This window comes from Trachymyrmex septentrionalis, unplaced genomic scaffold, assembly GCF_001594115.1.
Source record: "Trachymyrmex septentrionalis isolate Tsep2-gDNA-1 unplaced genomic scaffold, Tsep1.0 scaffold37, whole genome shotgun sequence".
Lineage (NCBI taxonomy): Eukaryota > Metazoa > Arthropoda > Insecta > Hymenoptera > Formicidae > Trachymyrmex > Trachymyrmex septentrionalis.
In genome coordinates, this window is record NW_017305536.1 from 3,790,679 (window position 1) to 3,804,874 (window position 14,196).

General features: G+C 33.0%; 2 protein-coding genes across 3 annotated transcripts in view; one reads left to right on the forward strand and one right to left on the reverse strand.

Moving 5' to 3' along the window:
• The window catches only part of LOC108750433 (UDP-glucuronosyltransferase 2B31-like), a 16,413-nt gene extending 15,602 nt beyond the window's left edge, over positions 1-811 (reverse strand). For both annotated transcript variants that reach the window (XM_018489869.1, XM_018489866.1), the window contains exon 1: positions 784-811. The gene's annotated coding sequence lies outside the window, so the exon portion shown is untranslated. The remainder of the gene's footprint in view (positions 1-783) is intronic.
• Positions 812-2,967: 2,156 nt separating this feature from the next.
• LOC108750746 (eukaryotic translation initiation factor 5B) overlaps positions 2,968-14,196 on the forward strand; it is a 43,401-nt gene continuing 32,172 nt past the window's right edge. The window contains exons 1-11 of the mRNA XM_018490452.1: positions 2,968-3,473; positions 4,640-5,001; positions 5,135-5,318; positions 5,385-5,717; positions 5,799-6,005; positions 6,103-6,527; positions 6,612-6,829; positions 6,949-7,151; positions 7,241-7,506; positions 7,934-8,015; positions 8,130-8,311. Of these exons, the coding sequence (XP_018345954.1) occupies positions 3,440-3,473; positions 4,640-5,001; positions 5,135-5,318; positions 5,385-5,717; positions 5,799-6,005; positions 6,103-6,527; positions 6,612-6,829; positions 6,949-7,151; positions 7,241-7,506; positions 7,934-8,015; positions 8,130-8,311 (2,496 nt within the window). The 5' untranslated portion in view covers positions 2,968-3,439. The remainder of the gene's footprint in view (positions 3,474-4,639; positions 5,002-5,134; positions 5,319-5,384; positions 5,718-5,798; positions 6,006-6,102; positions 6,528-6,611; positions 6,830-6,948; positions 7,152-7,240; positions 7,507-7,933; positions 8,016-8,129; positions 8,312-14,196) is intronic.

Below are 14,196 nucleotides of genomic sequence, written 5' to 3' on the forward strand. Positions count from 1 at the left end.
CTAATTTTGATAATCAAATAAATTATTTGCAATTTTTTGTATAAAATTCTCATATAAAATAATCTAAATTTAATTCCTTTTTAAATTTATTTTTTAAGAAAAGTAAAAATTATTTTGCAAAACACGAATTATCGATATATCCTCATTTTTTCTTTACTGTATAAAACTTTATGAGAAATAAATACTAAATGTAAGCTTACATTAGTATTATACATATAAATTGCATAATTTGAAGCACTTAATTATTGTACTGACCTTAGAATAATATTTTTAATAAAATTCGAAAGCTAGCAATTTAAGTATTAAACAAAAGTAGTAATAATAGGCTCAAGAGATTAAATCTAATGATATATTTAATACCAATATGAGTCAACACAAGGTATTAGTGTGTGATTAAATGATAATCGAAACTTTATTAAGTAATTGCGATATATGTTTCGACCATTGTTTCGGGTTCTCTTCAGTACACAAATTAATGATGCAAAAACAATTAATTATTAGAAAGATTGTATCATGATGACTGCGTGCAACTTTAACGGAAAGTTGTACATGAAATAAACAGACTTGCTATAGAATACAAATAAAGTATTTTATTATTTTGACAGAGTCATGTCTTAAGGTAACTTAAGTTATTTACATGTAATGTTGAATCGGAAAAACATGGGATTATCACTTACTCCGTTATTGAATTAAAATTTTACTATGTGAACAAAATTAGTTAAATATTAATTACTAGTTATTATTAAAGTTATTAAAAAAAATTATTAAGAAGTTAAAACTTACATAGCGAATATGAAAACGATGTTAACAGTTCAAACGCTCGATGGCTAATGAGACGTAAAAATAGATAAAACATTTGAAAAACAAAATACGTAATCGTAAATAAAAATCGACGATAATAAAATTAAAATTAAATTTTCATATATTAAGAAGCAGAAAGCACTACGTCTTTTTAAATAAAAAATTCGCATATAGCGGGTCAAGAGATAAAGTGTCATTTTGTAAATTTATGTCATGTTTTTGTTTCTTTATGTAAATTTCTGATAAGTCTTTTATTTAAAATTTTTGTTTTGTCAATATTTTAATGTCAATCAAAATCATGTCTTTATTCTATGTTCCATAATAACAGAAGATTGAAAATCTATAGTTTACTTTACATGCAATAATGCTTCGTTTTGGCGCTTATAAGTGAAAAAATGTTAAGGAGAGGCACAAAATTTTATTGAGATAATTTCATTATCGTGGATAAAATATGGATAGAGAAAAAAATTCAAAATATAGTTATTATTATTTTTATTTCACGTTTCTTAAATTAAAAATAACACATTGTAATAAATATAATGAAAATAACTTAACAATATTTGCTTCGATTATGTAATTATTAAAATTATGTTTAGAAAACTATAAAAATTTTCGATAAATATTTACTTCAGAGAAGACACCTCCGATGATCTTGATATATGTTAACAAAAACATCCTTTGAGTAATCCCCAAAAATTTTAGCCGTTGTTCATTGTTTATTAAAAAGTTATTAATAATAAAGTTTAATTTTATTTAATTAAAGTTATTTTTTAAGTCAAATTTTTATATCGATTTTTTACTTCAAATTTAATTTTATTTAATTTAAAGTTATTTTTTACTTCAAATAACGATAAAAAAAAAACATTTTTTAAATGTTTATTTAATGTTAATTAAACATTTATTTTACATCAATTATTCATTTGAAATGATGTTTGAAAGAAATATTTTTTAAACGTTTATTTAAAATGTCATGGCTTATTTCGAGCTATAATTAAATTAACTTTAAATTAGTATAATCAACAAACGTATTTATTTTTCATTACAGCTTTATATATCAAAGTAGCGCATTCCTTTGATTTAAGTCGAAATGCCGACAGCCTTCCTATTGGCTATTTCAATTGCCATTCGTGATCCAGTCCAATAAGCGCTCTTAGTATTATTGGTATAGAGTATGGTTAGTAAATAAAAAATGAAGGACCTTTGCGCTACTTTGATATAAAGTGCTTTAAAAATATCGGGGAAACTAGAAGCGTCATTAATTACTATTGATGCTCCTGATTGGCTATTGTAAAGCATTGCGACTGGCGACGTAGTGTTTGCAACTTATTGTATATCACGCTTTAGAAAGCGACGCTGTTCAACTGCACACCTAGAGGTTCTGTAATGTATACTATATATAGCACGATTATATGAACCAAATATCAATTTATCATCTCTAGTCTTGAAAAATAAATGATATACCCTAAGAAAAGCAGACGTTGCTATGTAGTTTACATGCACTTTGTCAGAGGGCAACAATGTGCGGCAGCATTTTGCGGTTAGGTTTTGGGCTGTCATGTTCTCTCTCAGGTTTCTTTCTGGTCAATATGATGTGATATTTCTTATTGATGTGATGTTAGTCAGCTTGTTAAGAGTATATTTCTTTCTAAAAATGTTTCTTTATCTCTAAAAATATTTTAATATATTTTAATTTGTATTTTTAGTTATATAACTCGCAACATTATGTATACACATAATAATGCTATATTTGTATATATGTGTATTTTAGTATTAAAATCAAGTAATTTTTGATAATTTTTTCTGTTATTTCAGCAATTTTGTGATTTTTCTCTACATTTTTACAAAATTTTCTATTTTTTCAGGAATTTCTCGGGAAATTTTACTACAAATTCTATAAAAATTTTTTTTTTCGACTTGGCAACCCTGATAATCACTTGACTCATTATCCAGCGTGTCCTCTGCAGAACGACCGTTACTCCGGATCTACAATAGAGTTCTAGCCTCAGCCGTAAGAAATGGACGAATCATAATCGATTGTTCTCTTTAAATTCGACTGTAATTGGTCAATTTCTTGCGGCTTAAAGTTTAAAACGTCCATTGTAGATCCGGCTACTGCTGACAAGGCACTATAATACGATAATGAGTATTCGCATCCGTCATTTTTTAGTCCCTTCCTCACTCTCTTGATCCCTTCTCCAATTCTTTGTTCTCTCTCCACTCCACCGCTGAACTGAGAAGATTGAAGAGAGAACAAAGAATGGGGAAAGGACTAAAAATGGCGGATGCGACTACCTATATCATAGTGCTCTACTGCTAGTACTACCACTACCACACACGTGTGCGATCACAGCTCCGTAGTCCGTGCCAGCTGTGTTGCTGTATACCGCCCTGCCTTCAAGACCCGGTCGCGAGTACGCTCTCGTGGTGATTTCGCACGAGAATTTTTTTTTCTGCGCCTGCATGACTTTTCATCGGTGGCACACGAGTATCACGCCGTTCCTCATCCGAAGAACAACGCGCGCACCACCACCGGCCGATCCAATCGTCAAGACAGCCTGTCGAGAGTATCGGGAAAAAGCAAGAGAGAGGAGTCGGGGAGAAAGCTGAACGGAGCAGTCGACCGCAGCAGCGATCCAAGATGCAGGAGTCGCAGTCGAAAAAGGGCAAGAAAGGTGAGCGGTCTAGATCCGTGCGACGATGAGCGCTATTTCGTCGTTGACTTGACACGTGTCGATTTAACATATGTACTTGCATGCCGCTGCTTCGATGTGGCAAATGTCGTCTGCTATACGACCTAACCTAAATCGCACACCCGCTCGTCAGATCGAGCGACGTTGTCGTCGTCCTCTCGGCGCCGCATATGGCGATTATGACACTCGATACGTTCAGTTGTATGTTAGCACCTACGCGAATGTCCTATGTTTTTCGCAGGAACCGTCATAACGAATCTGGCAGTAGTTCTATATCCGTCGTTCTAATAATGTCTGACGTTAGATAACATTATAGAATTATGCCATGTAGGAAGGTCAAAGAATAGTTGATTACATTTTTTGTAGCATTATTAGTTGTTTCAGTCAATTAAAAGTCTGTTTTCTGTGGCTGAACTAGTGTACACTTTTGGAATTTAAAGTGAGATAGAAATACGTTTGATATTTATTTAAGCGAGAAAGAGAGTTTTAAAACAGCAACAGACAACAGACCATAAGTATAGGGATGCATTTCGAATTACATACAAATCGCATGATGCATCATTTGTCCTTGTTGTTTATCAAAGAATAAAGAAAAATAAAATGATATCGCTTGCTTAATTTGGAATGCACCCTAGTAAAAGTGACACTGTTCAATACAGATAACAATTGGAACAAGAAACAATTGAAGAAGCCTGAATTGCATTGTGTCCATATTAATATCATGGTTCATGGAAAATAATTTTTAAGATTATTAAATATGATATTGTCAATATTGTTAATAATATTAAGTAGAGATATAAAATTTTAATTAAACGGTTTCATTATCATGAATAAAACAAGGTGAAGAGGGAGAAAAATCAAACTAATAATTATTTCACTTGTTTTCAATTATTATAGAAAAGCTGTGTTTTATTGCAATTATCTTAACCAATTGATTGTTTGTGCCCTGAAAGATTTTTAAATTCATTGTGTTGATAAGAGCATTTTGTATCATTAAGTGCATGCCAAATACTATTTGAAACTATATCAATAATTCATAGAGAGTTATTGTAATTATGCATTACATATATATATATATGCTTTGTAAATGTATTATAAGTTTAACTTTATAATATTCTTTTGATTATAAATGATATTTGCATCAATAGGTAGGAGAAAGCGTAATGACAGTGATGAAGAAATCGAACAAACATTGGCAGAGTTGGCACTGGAATATTCTGGAACAAAATCAGCAACAGATAACAAAGTTGAAACTAAAACAGAGCCATCAAATGAGCAAAAGCTTGACGATGAAGATAAAAAGAAAAAAGGAAAGAAGGATAAGAAGAAAGAAAAGGCTGAAAAAAATGATATCAAAGAGGAAACTACAGACAATAATATAGTAGAAGAAATATCGGAACTTAATAATACTGATATGGACACTGAAATTAGTACTGTAAAAACGGCAGCACAAAAGAAGAAAGAAAAAAAGGAGAGGGAGAAACAAAAAAAGTTAGCTCAGAAAAAAGCGGTAAGATAAAATATATATTATTGATTCTCTCTAAGTAAATACTTTTCTTTTATATATATAAGATCTTTTTAATTAAAAAATGAAGTAAATATTCTTACAAATAAGATCTATCACTTAATTTTTATTACAATAGGAAATTACTAAGGAAGGTAACAAGAAAGAAGATGATGAAACTGCAACTTCTGAAGAAAAGACAAATGATAAAGTTATTGCAGCAAAGAAACAAGATAGTGTAGAAGCTGATGGTGATGCAGAGCTTGAAGATGGTTCAAAGAAAAAAAAGAAGAAAGGTGGTAAAGAAGAAACTAAAGAGAAAGGTAATTTCAGTTACTAGTTATATTGCTTGAATAATTTTTCTTTTACACAATAGATTTTTATAATAGGTAAAGGGCCTGGAAAGAAAACTATTGCTGCCATGCAGGAGGCTTTAAAGAAAATGAAAGAGGAAGAAGAAAGATTGAAGCGAGAACAGGAAGAAAGATTACGACAAGAAGAATTACGAGAACAGGCCAGATTGGAACAGTTGCGTTTGGAACAAGAACGTAAAGAGAAGAAAAAGCTAAAAGAAAAACAACGAAAAGAGAGATTAAAGGCCGAAGGAAAATTTTTAACAACGAAACAAAAACAAGATAGAGCTAGAGCGCAAGCAATGATTGAAGCGTTTAAAGCTCAAGGTGTTGAATTGCCTGAAGTAGGAGAGAAAAAACCTAGACCAGGTATTATATGTACATATTTTTTACAGGATGTGTTTACAGAGAAATTTATTAAAGTTATATTAATTATTAAAATTATTTTAGGAACGCGAATTAGACCAAATAAATTAAAGCAACAAACTAGTGTAGAAAAGAAAGAAGAAGAAAAAATTGATAATGAAGCATCTGCGGCTCAGGTACAAGTGGAGATTGTAGATGAACCAGTGAAAGAAGAACAGGAAAAGAAAGAAGAAGACGATGTCAAGGATTCGTGGGATGCCGATTCCACTGATGATGAACAGGAAGAAGAAGGTATTGTTTTATATATAGATTTTAAAATTATAGTTTATTTAGAAACTTATCATTATATAATGATACATTAAAGTAATTGAATCTTAATTAATTTCAGATAAATCCGATGATATTCTAAAGACACTTGAAAAAGAGAAACCTGTTCGAAAAGAATTAGAAAAAAAAGAATCATCAGAGAGCGATACAGAGAGCGAAAGCGGAAGTGAATCCGATTCTGAGGATGAAAGTGAGGAAGACAGTGAAGTAGAGGATAAAGTGCCAGATTCTGCACGTAAAAAAGAACGTGCAAGAGAACGAATTCAAAATCGCCGTATAGAAGCGGAAAAAAAGAAATCTTTGGATAATCTGAGAGCTGCTGTTGTTTGTGTTTTGGGACACGTCGATACTGGCAAAACAAAGATTTTGGACAAATTGAGAAGAACCAATGTGCAAGATGGAGAAGCTGGTGGTATAACTCAACAAATTGGTGCTACTAATGTACCAATTGAAGCTATCCAAGAATCAACGAAACATGTAAAAGGCGTAAGTGTTTATTTGAGACTTAAATCTCTAAATATTGAAATTTTGATTATATAATTTTGATTATAATATATATTGTCTTTTTAGTTTGCTGAGAAGAAATTTAAGATTCCTGGTCTCTTAATCATAGATACACCTGGTCACGAATCGTTTAGTAATCTCAGGAACAGAGGGTCTTCTCTTTGTGATATAGCAATTTTAGTTGTAGATATTATGCATGGGTTGGAACCGCAAACCATAGAGAGTATCAATTTATTAAAAGCAAAAAAATGTCCCTTTGTTGTCGCTCTCAATAAAATCGATAGGTAATTTCACATTAAATAACTTATCTCCAAGATATTGGCAATTAAATAATTAGTATTCTAAATAATTTGTATTCTTTCACAAATTAAGTCGTAAAATCATGGCGATTTAATTTTTCCAGATTGTACGATTGGCAGACTATGAATCGTAAGGATGTTCAAGATATAGTAAAGAATCAAGAATCTAATACTCAACGAGAATTCGAAAGGCGGTCGAAAGATATTATTGTACAGTTTGCAGAGCAAAGTTTGAATGCAGCAGTGTATTATGAGAATCCAGATCCAAGAGAATACGTATCGTTAGTTCCTACCAGTGCTATAACAGGTAAAACGATATACAAGTATATATTTGGAGATAAGATGTACATAGCATCTGAGATCTGAATTCTTTTTATACTTATATATTATATGCAGGCGAAGGTATGGGCAATCTGTTGGCGTTAATAGTTGACGCCTGTCAGGGTCCTTTGGCTAAAAGATTGATGTATAGCGAAGAGCTTCAGGCTACCGTATTGGAAGTTAAGGCATTGCCCGGACTTGGTACTACGATAGACTGTATTCTAGTCAATGGGATATTAAGAGAAGGTGATACAGTCATTATTGCGGGTACGGACGGCCCTATTGTAACACAAATTCGTTCGCTTCTTATGCCACAACCACTAAAGGAATTACGAGTTAAGGTAATCTTTCAATGTTATATTTTATACTTTGAACATAATGAAATACCGTTACAGTTATTATTTCTTACGTACAATCAATCTACATTAGCTTTAATATCAATTCTTAATTTGCTCTAAAAAAATTCGGTTTTTCTCCTTATGAACATTTACAATAATATTTCACATGATAAGGTAGTCAAATGCACAACTTCAACAGGAAGATTTCTATCAGGATTTCTTTATTCTTAGTTTATAAATTTAATTTATAAATTTAAAATTATGTTGTAAATATACAAATTATAAATTTAAAATTATGTTGAATAGCGAATCGCATGTCTGAGATTCGCTAAGTATTCGTTACATACAGAATCATCCACATAGCATTCCATTTCTTACATACTTGAGTGTGAAGTATAATATTTATTATATCACGTGGTTTTTATTTCAGAACGCATACATCGAACATCGTGAAGTTAAGGCTGCTCAAGGAATAAAAATTGCTGCTAAAGATTTGGAAAAGGCTATTGCTGGTACATAATCTACTTTTAATTATTCGATAATAATTAACTTTTTTGCATAAAATACATGTATATTTTACATTTTTAAGACTAAAACGAATAATACGAATTGATATTCGCATACAGGGTTAAATCTGCAAGTCGCACAGAAACCAGATGAAATAGATGTTATGAAGGAAGAAATAGCAAAGGAATTGTCGAGTGCTCTGGGAAATATACGGCTAGCTGAACGAGGAGTTTACGTCCAGGCGTCAACTTTAGGAGCTCTTGAAGCATTGTTGGACTTCCTAAAAAGCAGCAAAATACCGGTAAGTATATTAGAAGTTCAGTCTAGGCAACGTTTTTTGTCCTTATTTAACATTAGTTGAAAAAGAAGGATAAAATGATATGTGGATACATCTGGCTAAAGTTTCTGTATAAGTATCTACTGATCAATCTTTCATTTTAATACATGCGACATATATATTTGTACATATCGTAATATCCCAGTACAGTACTTAATGTTTCTTTTTTTACTTTCAATTGGTACTAACAAATGTGCATTTCACAAACACTGATTATATTTTTTACATAATTATTATCATATATTCAATAGTTTAATCTTTTAATTGACATAATTTCGATATTTCTTTGGAGATATAAACTAAAGAAATAATAGTAATCGTTATCATATCATATTATCATTTGTGTTGTGATATGATATTATAACAGTTAATGATTTCTGATAATTATTTTATTGAAGTTTCATATATTTGTATTATTATTGCCTCATACTCTTTATATTATTAAAATGATTAATAAAAACACTCATACTGTGTGTGGCCTGTGATTAACTATTTATTTTATATGATCTCATTGTTAGTATAAAGTTATTATTGCGATTTGATACCTTGATTACTTATCAGCAATTGAAAGCGATATAAGTATTTATTAAATATATCTACGTATATTTAAGTTCTACGTTTACATTTCTAAAAATAACTTACAATTCGTTTGTATCGTTGAAAAAAAAATTATTCTTAATCGGGTGATATACAAAATGGAGCATTTAAAATGTTACAAATTATTATTCCTGCTATTATATTTTTTACTTTGTATTTACGAAAGAATATTATAAAATGTCAAATCAATTAAATGATTAAACTATTGCATATATGATAATAATTGCTCAGTGTTAAGATAAATATATTCAGTTAGATAAAATATACTCAGTGCTTGTGAAATGCATACTCGTTGGCAATAATTGGAAATAAGGAAAAGAAACGTTATAGCTCTATATGTGAAAATATGCATCAAGAATATATGTAGATAAAAATTTATGGTTTTAAAGCGCAAATAATGATAAATCAATTTTTTAAACTTGATTTTTTCAAGGTCGCTTCCATTTTTTTAAATGGAACAATATAATTTGTTGCGCAAAATGTGATATCCCTAACTATTATATAAACAAAAATATTAAGATAAAAATATTGAAAAATTAATCATTTGCGAGATATGTTATTCTTTATTCTGGCACATTTTTACGTAAAATGCGAGATATGTTATTCTTTATTCTGGCACATTTTGACGTAAAATGTAAATTAATTTATTAACAAACATATCGTAATATCTTTATGCACAGAATAATAAGATGACTCAATTGGTGTAAAGAAAACACATAGTGGTTTAAAAAAATGATATGTAGTTACATAATAACATTTTAAATATCCATTCTATATGAATATATATATATATATTTTTTTTATATATATGTAAAATATACGCATACATACGTTTGTCACGATTCCGATTTATATACTCGTTACAAGAATAGCGGCTACTCGTATTGTACGTGCGGAAACGTCAAGCCTCGAAAAAGATTGAAACTTGCGGATGTATAAATAAATAAAATGGACATATGTATATCGGCGAGCGTGCGTAGATGGGATTAGGAGCAGAGAGACGGATAGATAGATCGGTAGCTAGATAGATAGATAGATGGAGAGAGAACAGCGGCAACAGTAGCAGCAACGAACCACTTCCTTCTTAACAGTTTAGCAGGATACGGCTCATTGGTCGCACACGGTGCTTGTACCCGTGATCCATCGTGCTATCAGCCGCGCTGTCCAACCGTGGGCACGCCTCACAGCCTTCTATAGGGTGTCCTGTACGTCGCGCAACGATGAATTCCATAGGCTGTTTTGAAATTTTACTTTCCGAAAATGTCCCAATCCACGCGTCTTAATTAATATTTAAAAGAAGTAAAGCTCTAGACACAATGAAAAAACACAGGGGATAGGAACAGGGAATAATAGTTTTTAGATCCGATTGCACGTTATTTTAATTTTAAGCAAGGCTTAAAACTCCCTTTTTGTTTTTCTATCGGCTTTAAAAAAAGAAAGAATGTTAAGCTTCGCTTAAAGTCAAACTACCATTGGTGCAATCGAGCCTTAATCTATCAGAAATCATGTATTATACAGTACACAGTTTCTGTTAAATTGAATTCTATTATTCTTTGCTCTGTACTGTTAAATTTATAATATCAATTAAATTACATCCAATTTGAGTCATTTTTAATTATTTCTATAGGTCGCCACTGCTTCTACTCAATATATATTTAAGGCATGCGATCAATACCATTCACGGTATGAAAGCGCATTAGCTATCGCGCGATGATTATACGTAAATCCTCATTGATAACGTTCGATAAATAATAGTCAACATTTTGAAATCAGATTTCGATCGTGGGGGAATTGTTTCATAGAAGCTAGATATTGTATTTGATACGTGGGGGAATTGTTTCATAGAAACTAGATATTGTATCTGATACGTAGATACGAACCGTGTGTATTATTTACGAGGAAGCTACGATCGTCCGACGCACTGGTCCGCGATAATCGCGCCTATCCTGTCTCCGTATAATCGCGGAGACGCAGACTTGTATATTTACATAAGAGTATCCCACTAAGAGAATGGCAAAAATGTCCCGTTATCTCGGAGCCGAGATATCATTCACAACAAGCTCCAGCTATGCTACAATGACCGTAGTAGCGGAGACGAGTCTTCGTCGAAGTCCGCGAGCATACATTTCTCCATTCCGAGCCATCGAGGCCGGCGATCACCGCCTCGCCCAACGTTCGTCCGTTTAAAAGTATTTTTTTGTTTTTTTTTGTTTTTGCGATGGTCGTGCAAAAAAAAGAGAACGAGAGCAAAAAAAAAGAGAGAAAGAGAGCGAGTAAAAACTTCCTGTCATCTTCGGCTCGAGGTAACACACCGTCCGAAACGGCCTTAAGCCTGTCCTTGCTCGGGTTATGAATGGGCTCCCCCCACCGCGATTGTACGATCACGTGGCTCCGTGACGTCAATTTTATCGCACGCACACGAGAGCACGCACGCACGATCCCCCTTCCCTTACCCTCCGTTGCCCATCTACCCTCGCCACTTCCTCACGTGCACACAGGGACACGGCGCGGCGTTTCCACGGCGCGAAAAGGGAGGGAGAATCGAAGTATCACGAAGTGAGACCAGAGTCGCAAAGGGGAACGATGAGGAGACGAAGAGGCGAGAAGGGTTGGCGGATTAAACTCACGCAGACACGCACGTGGTCTCTCTCTCTCTCTCTCTCTCTCTCCCTCCAAGTCTCTGGCTCTCAGAACGCCTTTTGCCAACATGGAGACTTGCGCGAGCGCGCCCGCGGACGTGTGTAGGCTGAAAAAAAAGGAATACGTAATCAACGTACAGGAAACTGCCCACACTCGGCGCGCGAGCAACGTGGGTGGACGGGGATCGACGGATGAACGGGCGGACGGACGGATTCAGGAATCGTAGCAGTTTCATCGACGGATGCCGCGCGAGAAATAGCGGAATTAAAGTAACGAGGATACGCGAGAGAACGGAGCGGACTCTCGGCACCGTGAATGAATGCTCGTGGCGTCTTGAATTTTTGAGGTACCGGTTTGCCCGAACAATTTTCAGATAGATAAAAAGGTACAAAGGTACATTCTTGTCGCTATAGGTTTGTCAACCGCTGAGATCGACAGCCTGCCACTCCTTACTGTTATTGAGATGTGAATCAAATAATTGGATCATTATTTTCTAAATATTACGTATCGTCTAGTTAATTTCTCATTAAAAAAAATTCACTCGCGCATCTATTATAATTGCAAAAAATTACAAGGTAATAGCGAAATATCAAGTTATTCTATGGCATATTTAATGCAAAATACAATGCGATCTTCAATCTCGCTAAGTATACATGAAAAGAATTACTTTACTGAAGTATTCTAAAATTTAGTTGAATATACAATATATAGATTTGAGAATAATTTTGGGCTATCAAAAGAATTACGTAGGAATGTTAAGAATGAGCAATATTGCAAAAGGTTTTGACTTTCTAGCGACAAGTTTGAGCAGTTACATAATTATTTTGTAAGATTGGGAAAGTTGTACTTTGTAAGTTAGTTATACGTTACTTATAAGTAACTATATAATTACTTTTTATCACAGAAATTGAGAGTTTGGGTATTTTACTTTTTATATTATATTTTATCATTTGCTCAAATTTTGTATCACTTCTTATACTCAATTATTATAACAAACATTTAAGTTAATCTAAAAAGTAACTTATAAGTAACTTACAAAGTAACTTCCTCAACCCTGTTATTTTGATGGCCTAACAGAATTATTTTCAGATCTGCATCCAACAAATTTTTAAATATTCCAGCAAAATCAACTTTTCTGTGTATAAACTTAGAGATTGTACAGGGAGTATAAGTCTTTTTATATACCTGATCATCGTGACAACAGGAAGTCATAACTTTTGATGTGAATTCAATGAGTAAAACGTAAAGAAGAATCAATGTAAAGTGTCTTTAGGTCAAGAATGCTCGGCGACCATGAAGATGTTTTTCAAGGCGCTGCCTCGGTAAAACATAAACCACTCCGGGCTGTTATTACGGACACGTACATATATCGGCGTTGTTAATTAAACGATACGACGCCTCTCCGCCGCTCGATCGATACACAATGGCGACTGTTGAATTAACGATTCTTATCGGACGACGGTCTTTCCTGTCCTCGTTCTGTTTAGCTGAACGGGATCGGAATATGCGACACGATCAGAACCGTGAGGTTTTACGTACGCTTCTTGGAACCTGCTGGCGTGCGTCTTGATTGACGATTACCTGCCTAGAGGCGTGTGCAGGTGAGACAGGTGGATAAACCGCGGCAACTTGGTAATAATAATTAATCGCAAGAACAATTGCCGAGCTTACTCGAGCAGGATTGAGTCTCGTGATAACAGATACCATTGTAACATTTCGCTATTACCGAAATCGTTACATCATGGTCGTTAATAACAGGCGGTGTCAATCTAACAGTCGCAGAGATGCTAGTATGACTGATATATAATCAGTTTTTTTGGAGTCGAAACTGCGCAGTACTACGGCTATCGTTGCGGTATAATATCGCCGATTAACGTGTTGATCTCGCGTGTCGATTGCGCGTTTCGCGTTAATTGAACAGCGAGATTCCCAGATTTTCTGCGAAATCGACAATTGGGTCGAATTAGTGCTATGAGGAAATAATGCGTTACGTTGACGAAGCTACTTTATTGAGAAATGTAATTTAATAACTTCAATTATTATATTAAAGTTAATAATTTAAGTATTATTAATAACTATAATAACTATAATAATTGTTATCATTAATACAATAATAATATAACAATTATACTAAAATATTATTATTTTAATAAGTATCATTAATATAATAATGGTATAATATGTTACATAATTACGCTGTACTTATTGTAATAGTCAGTATATATGCATGGAAGGAACGACTTTGAACTGAAGTATCCAGAAATTTAGGTAGATACGGATCTGAAAATAATTTTGTTGAACATCAAAACAATTACGTAGAAAACTCAAGCATGATGTCCTGCATAATTATTTCGATGATCTAACAAAATTATTTTTAAACCTGTGTCTAGCTAAATTTTCAGATATTTTAGCAAATCGTTCTTTCCGTTTACAGATATTAATAAGAATCCTTCTACCAATCAGTATTTACATTTGAAATTCGCAGAAAATCTTGGAATCTCGCTGTTTCTCGTGATTTTCATAATTATTGTAAACGATAGTCCAGTTTGTGATCGACTTTAGTCGGTATGTTTTTTTTTGAATATTTGTATATATACAATATATATATATAT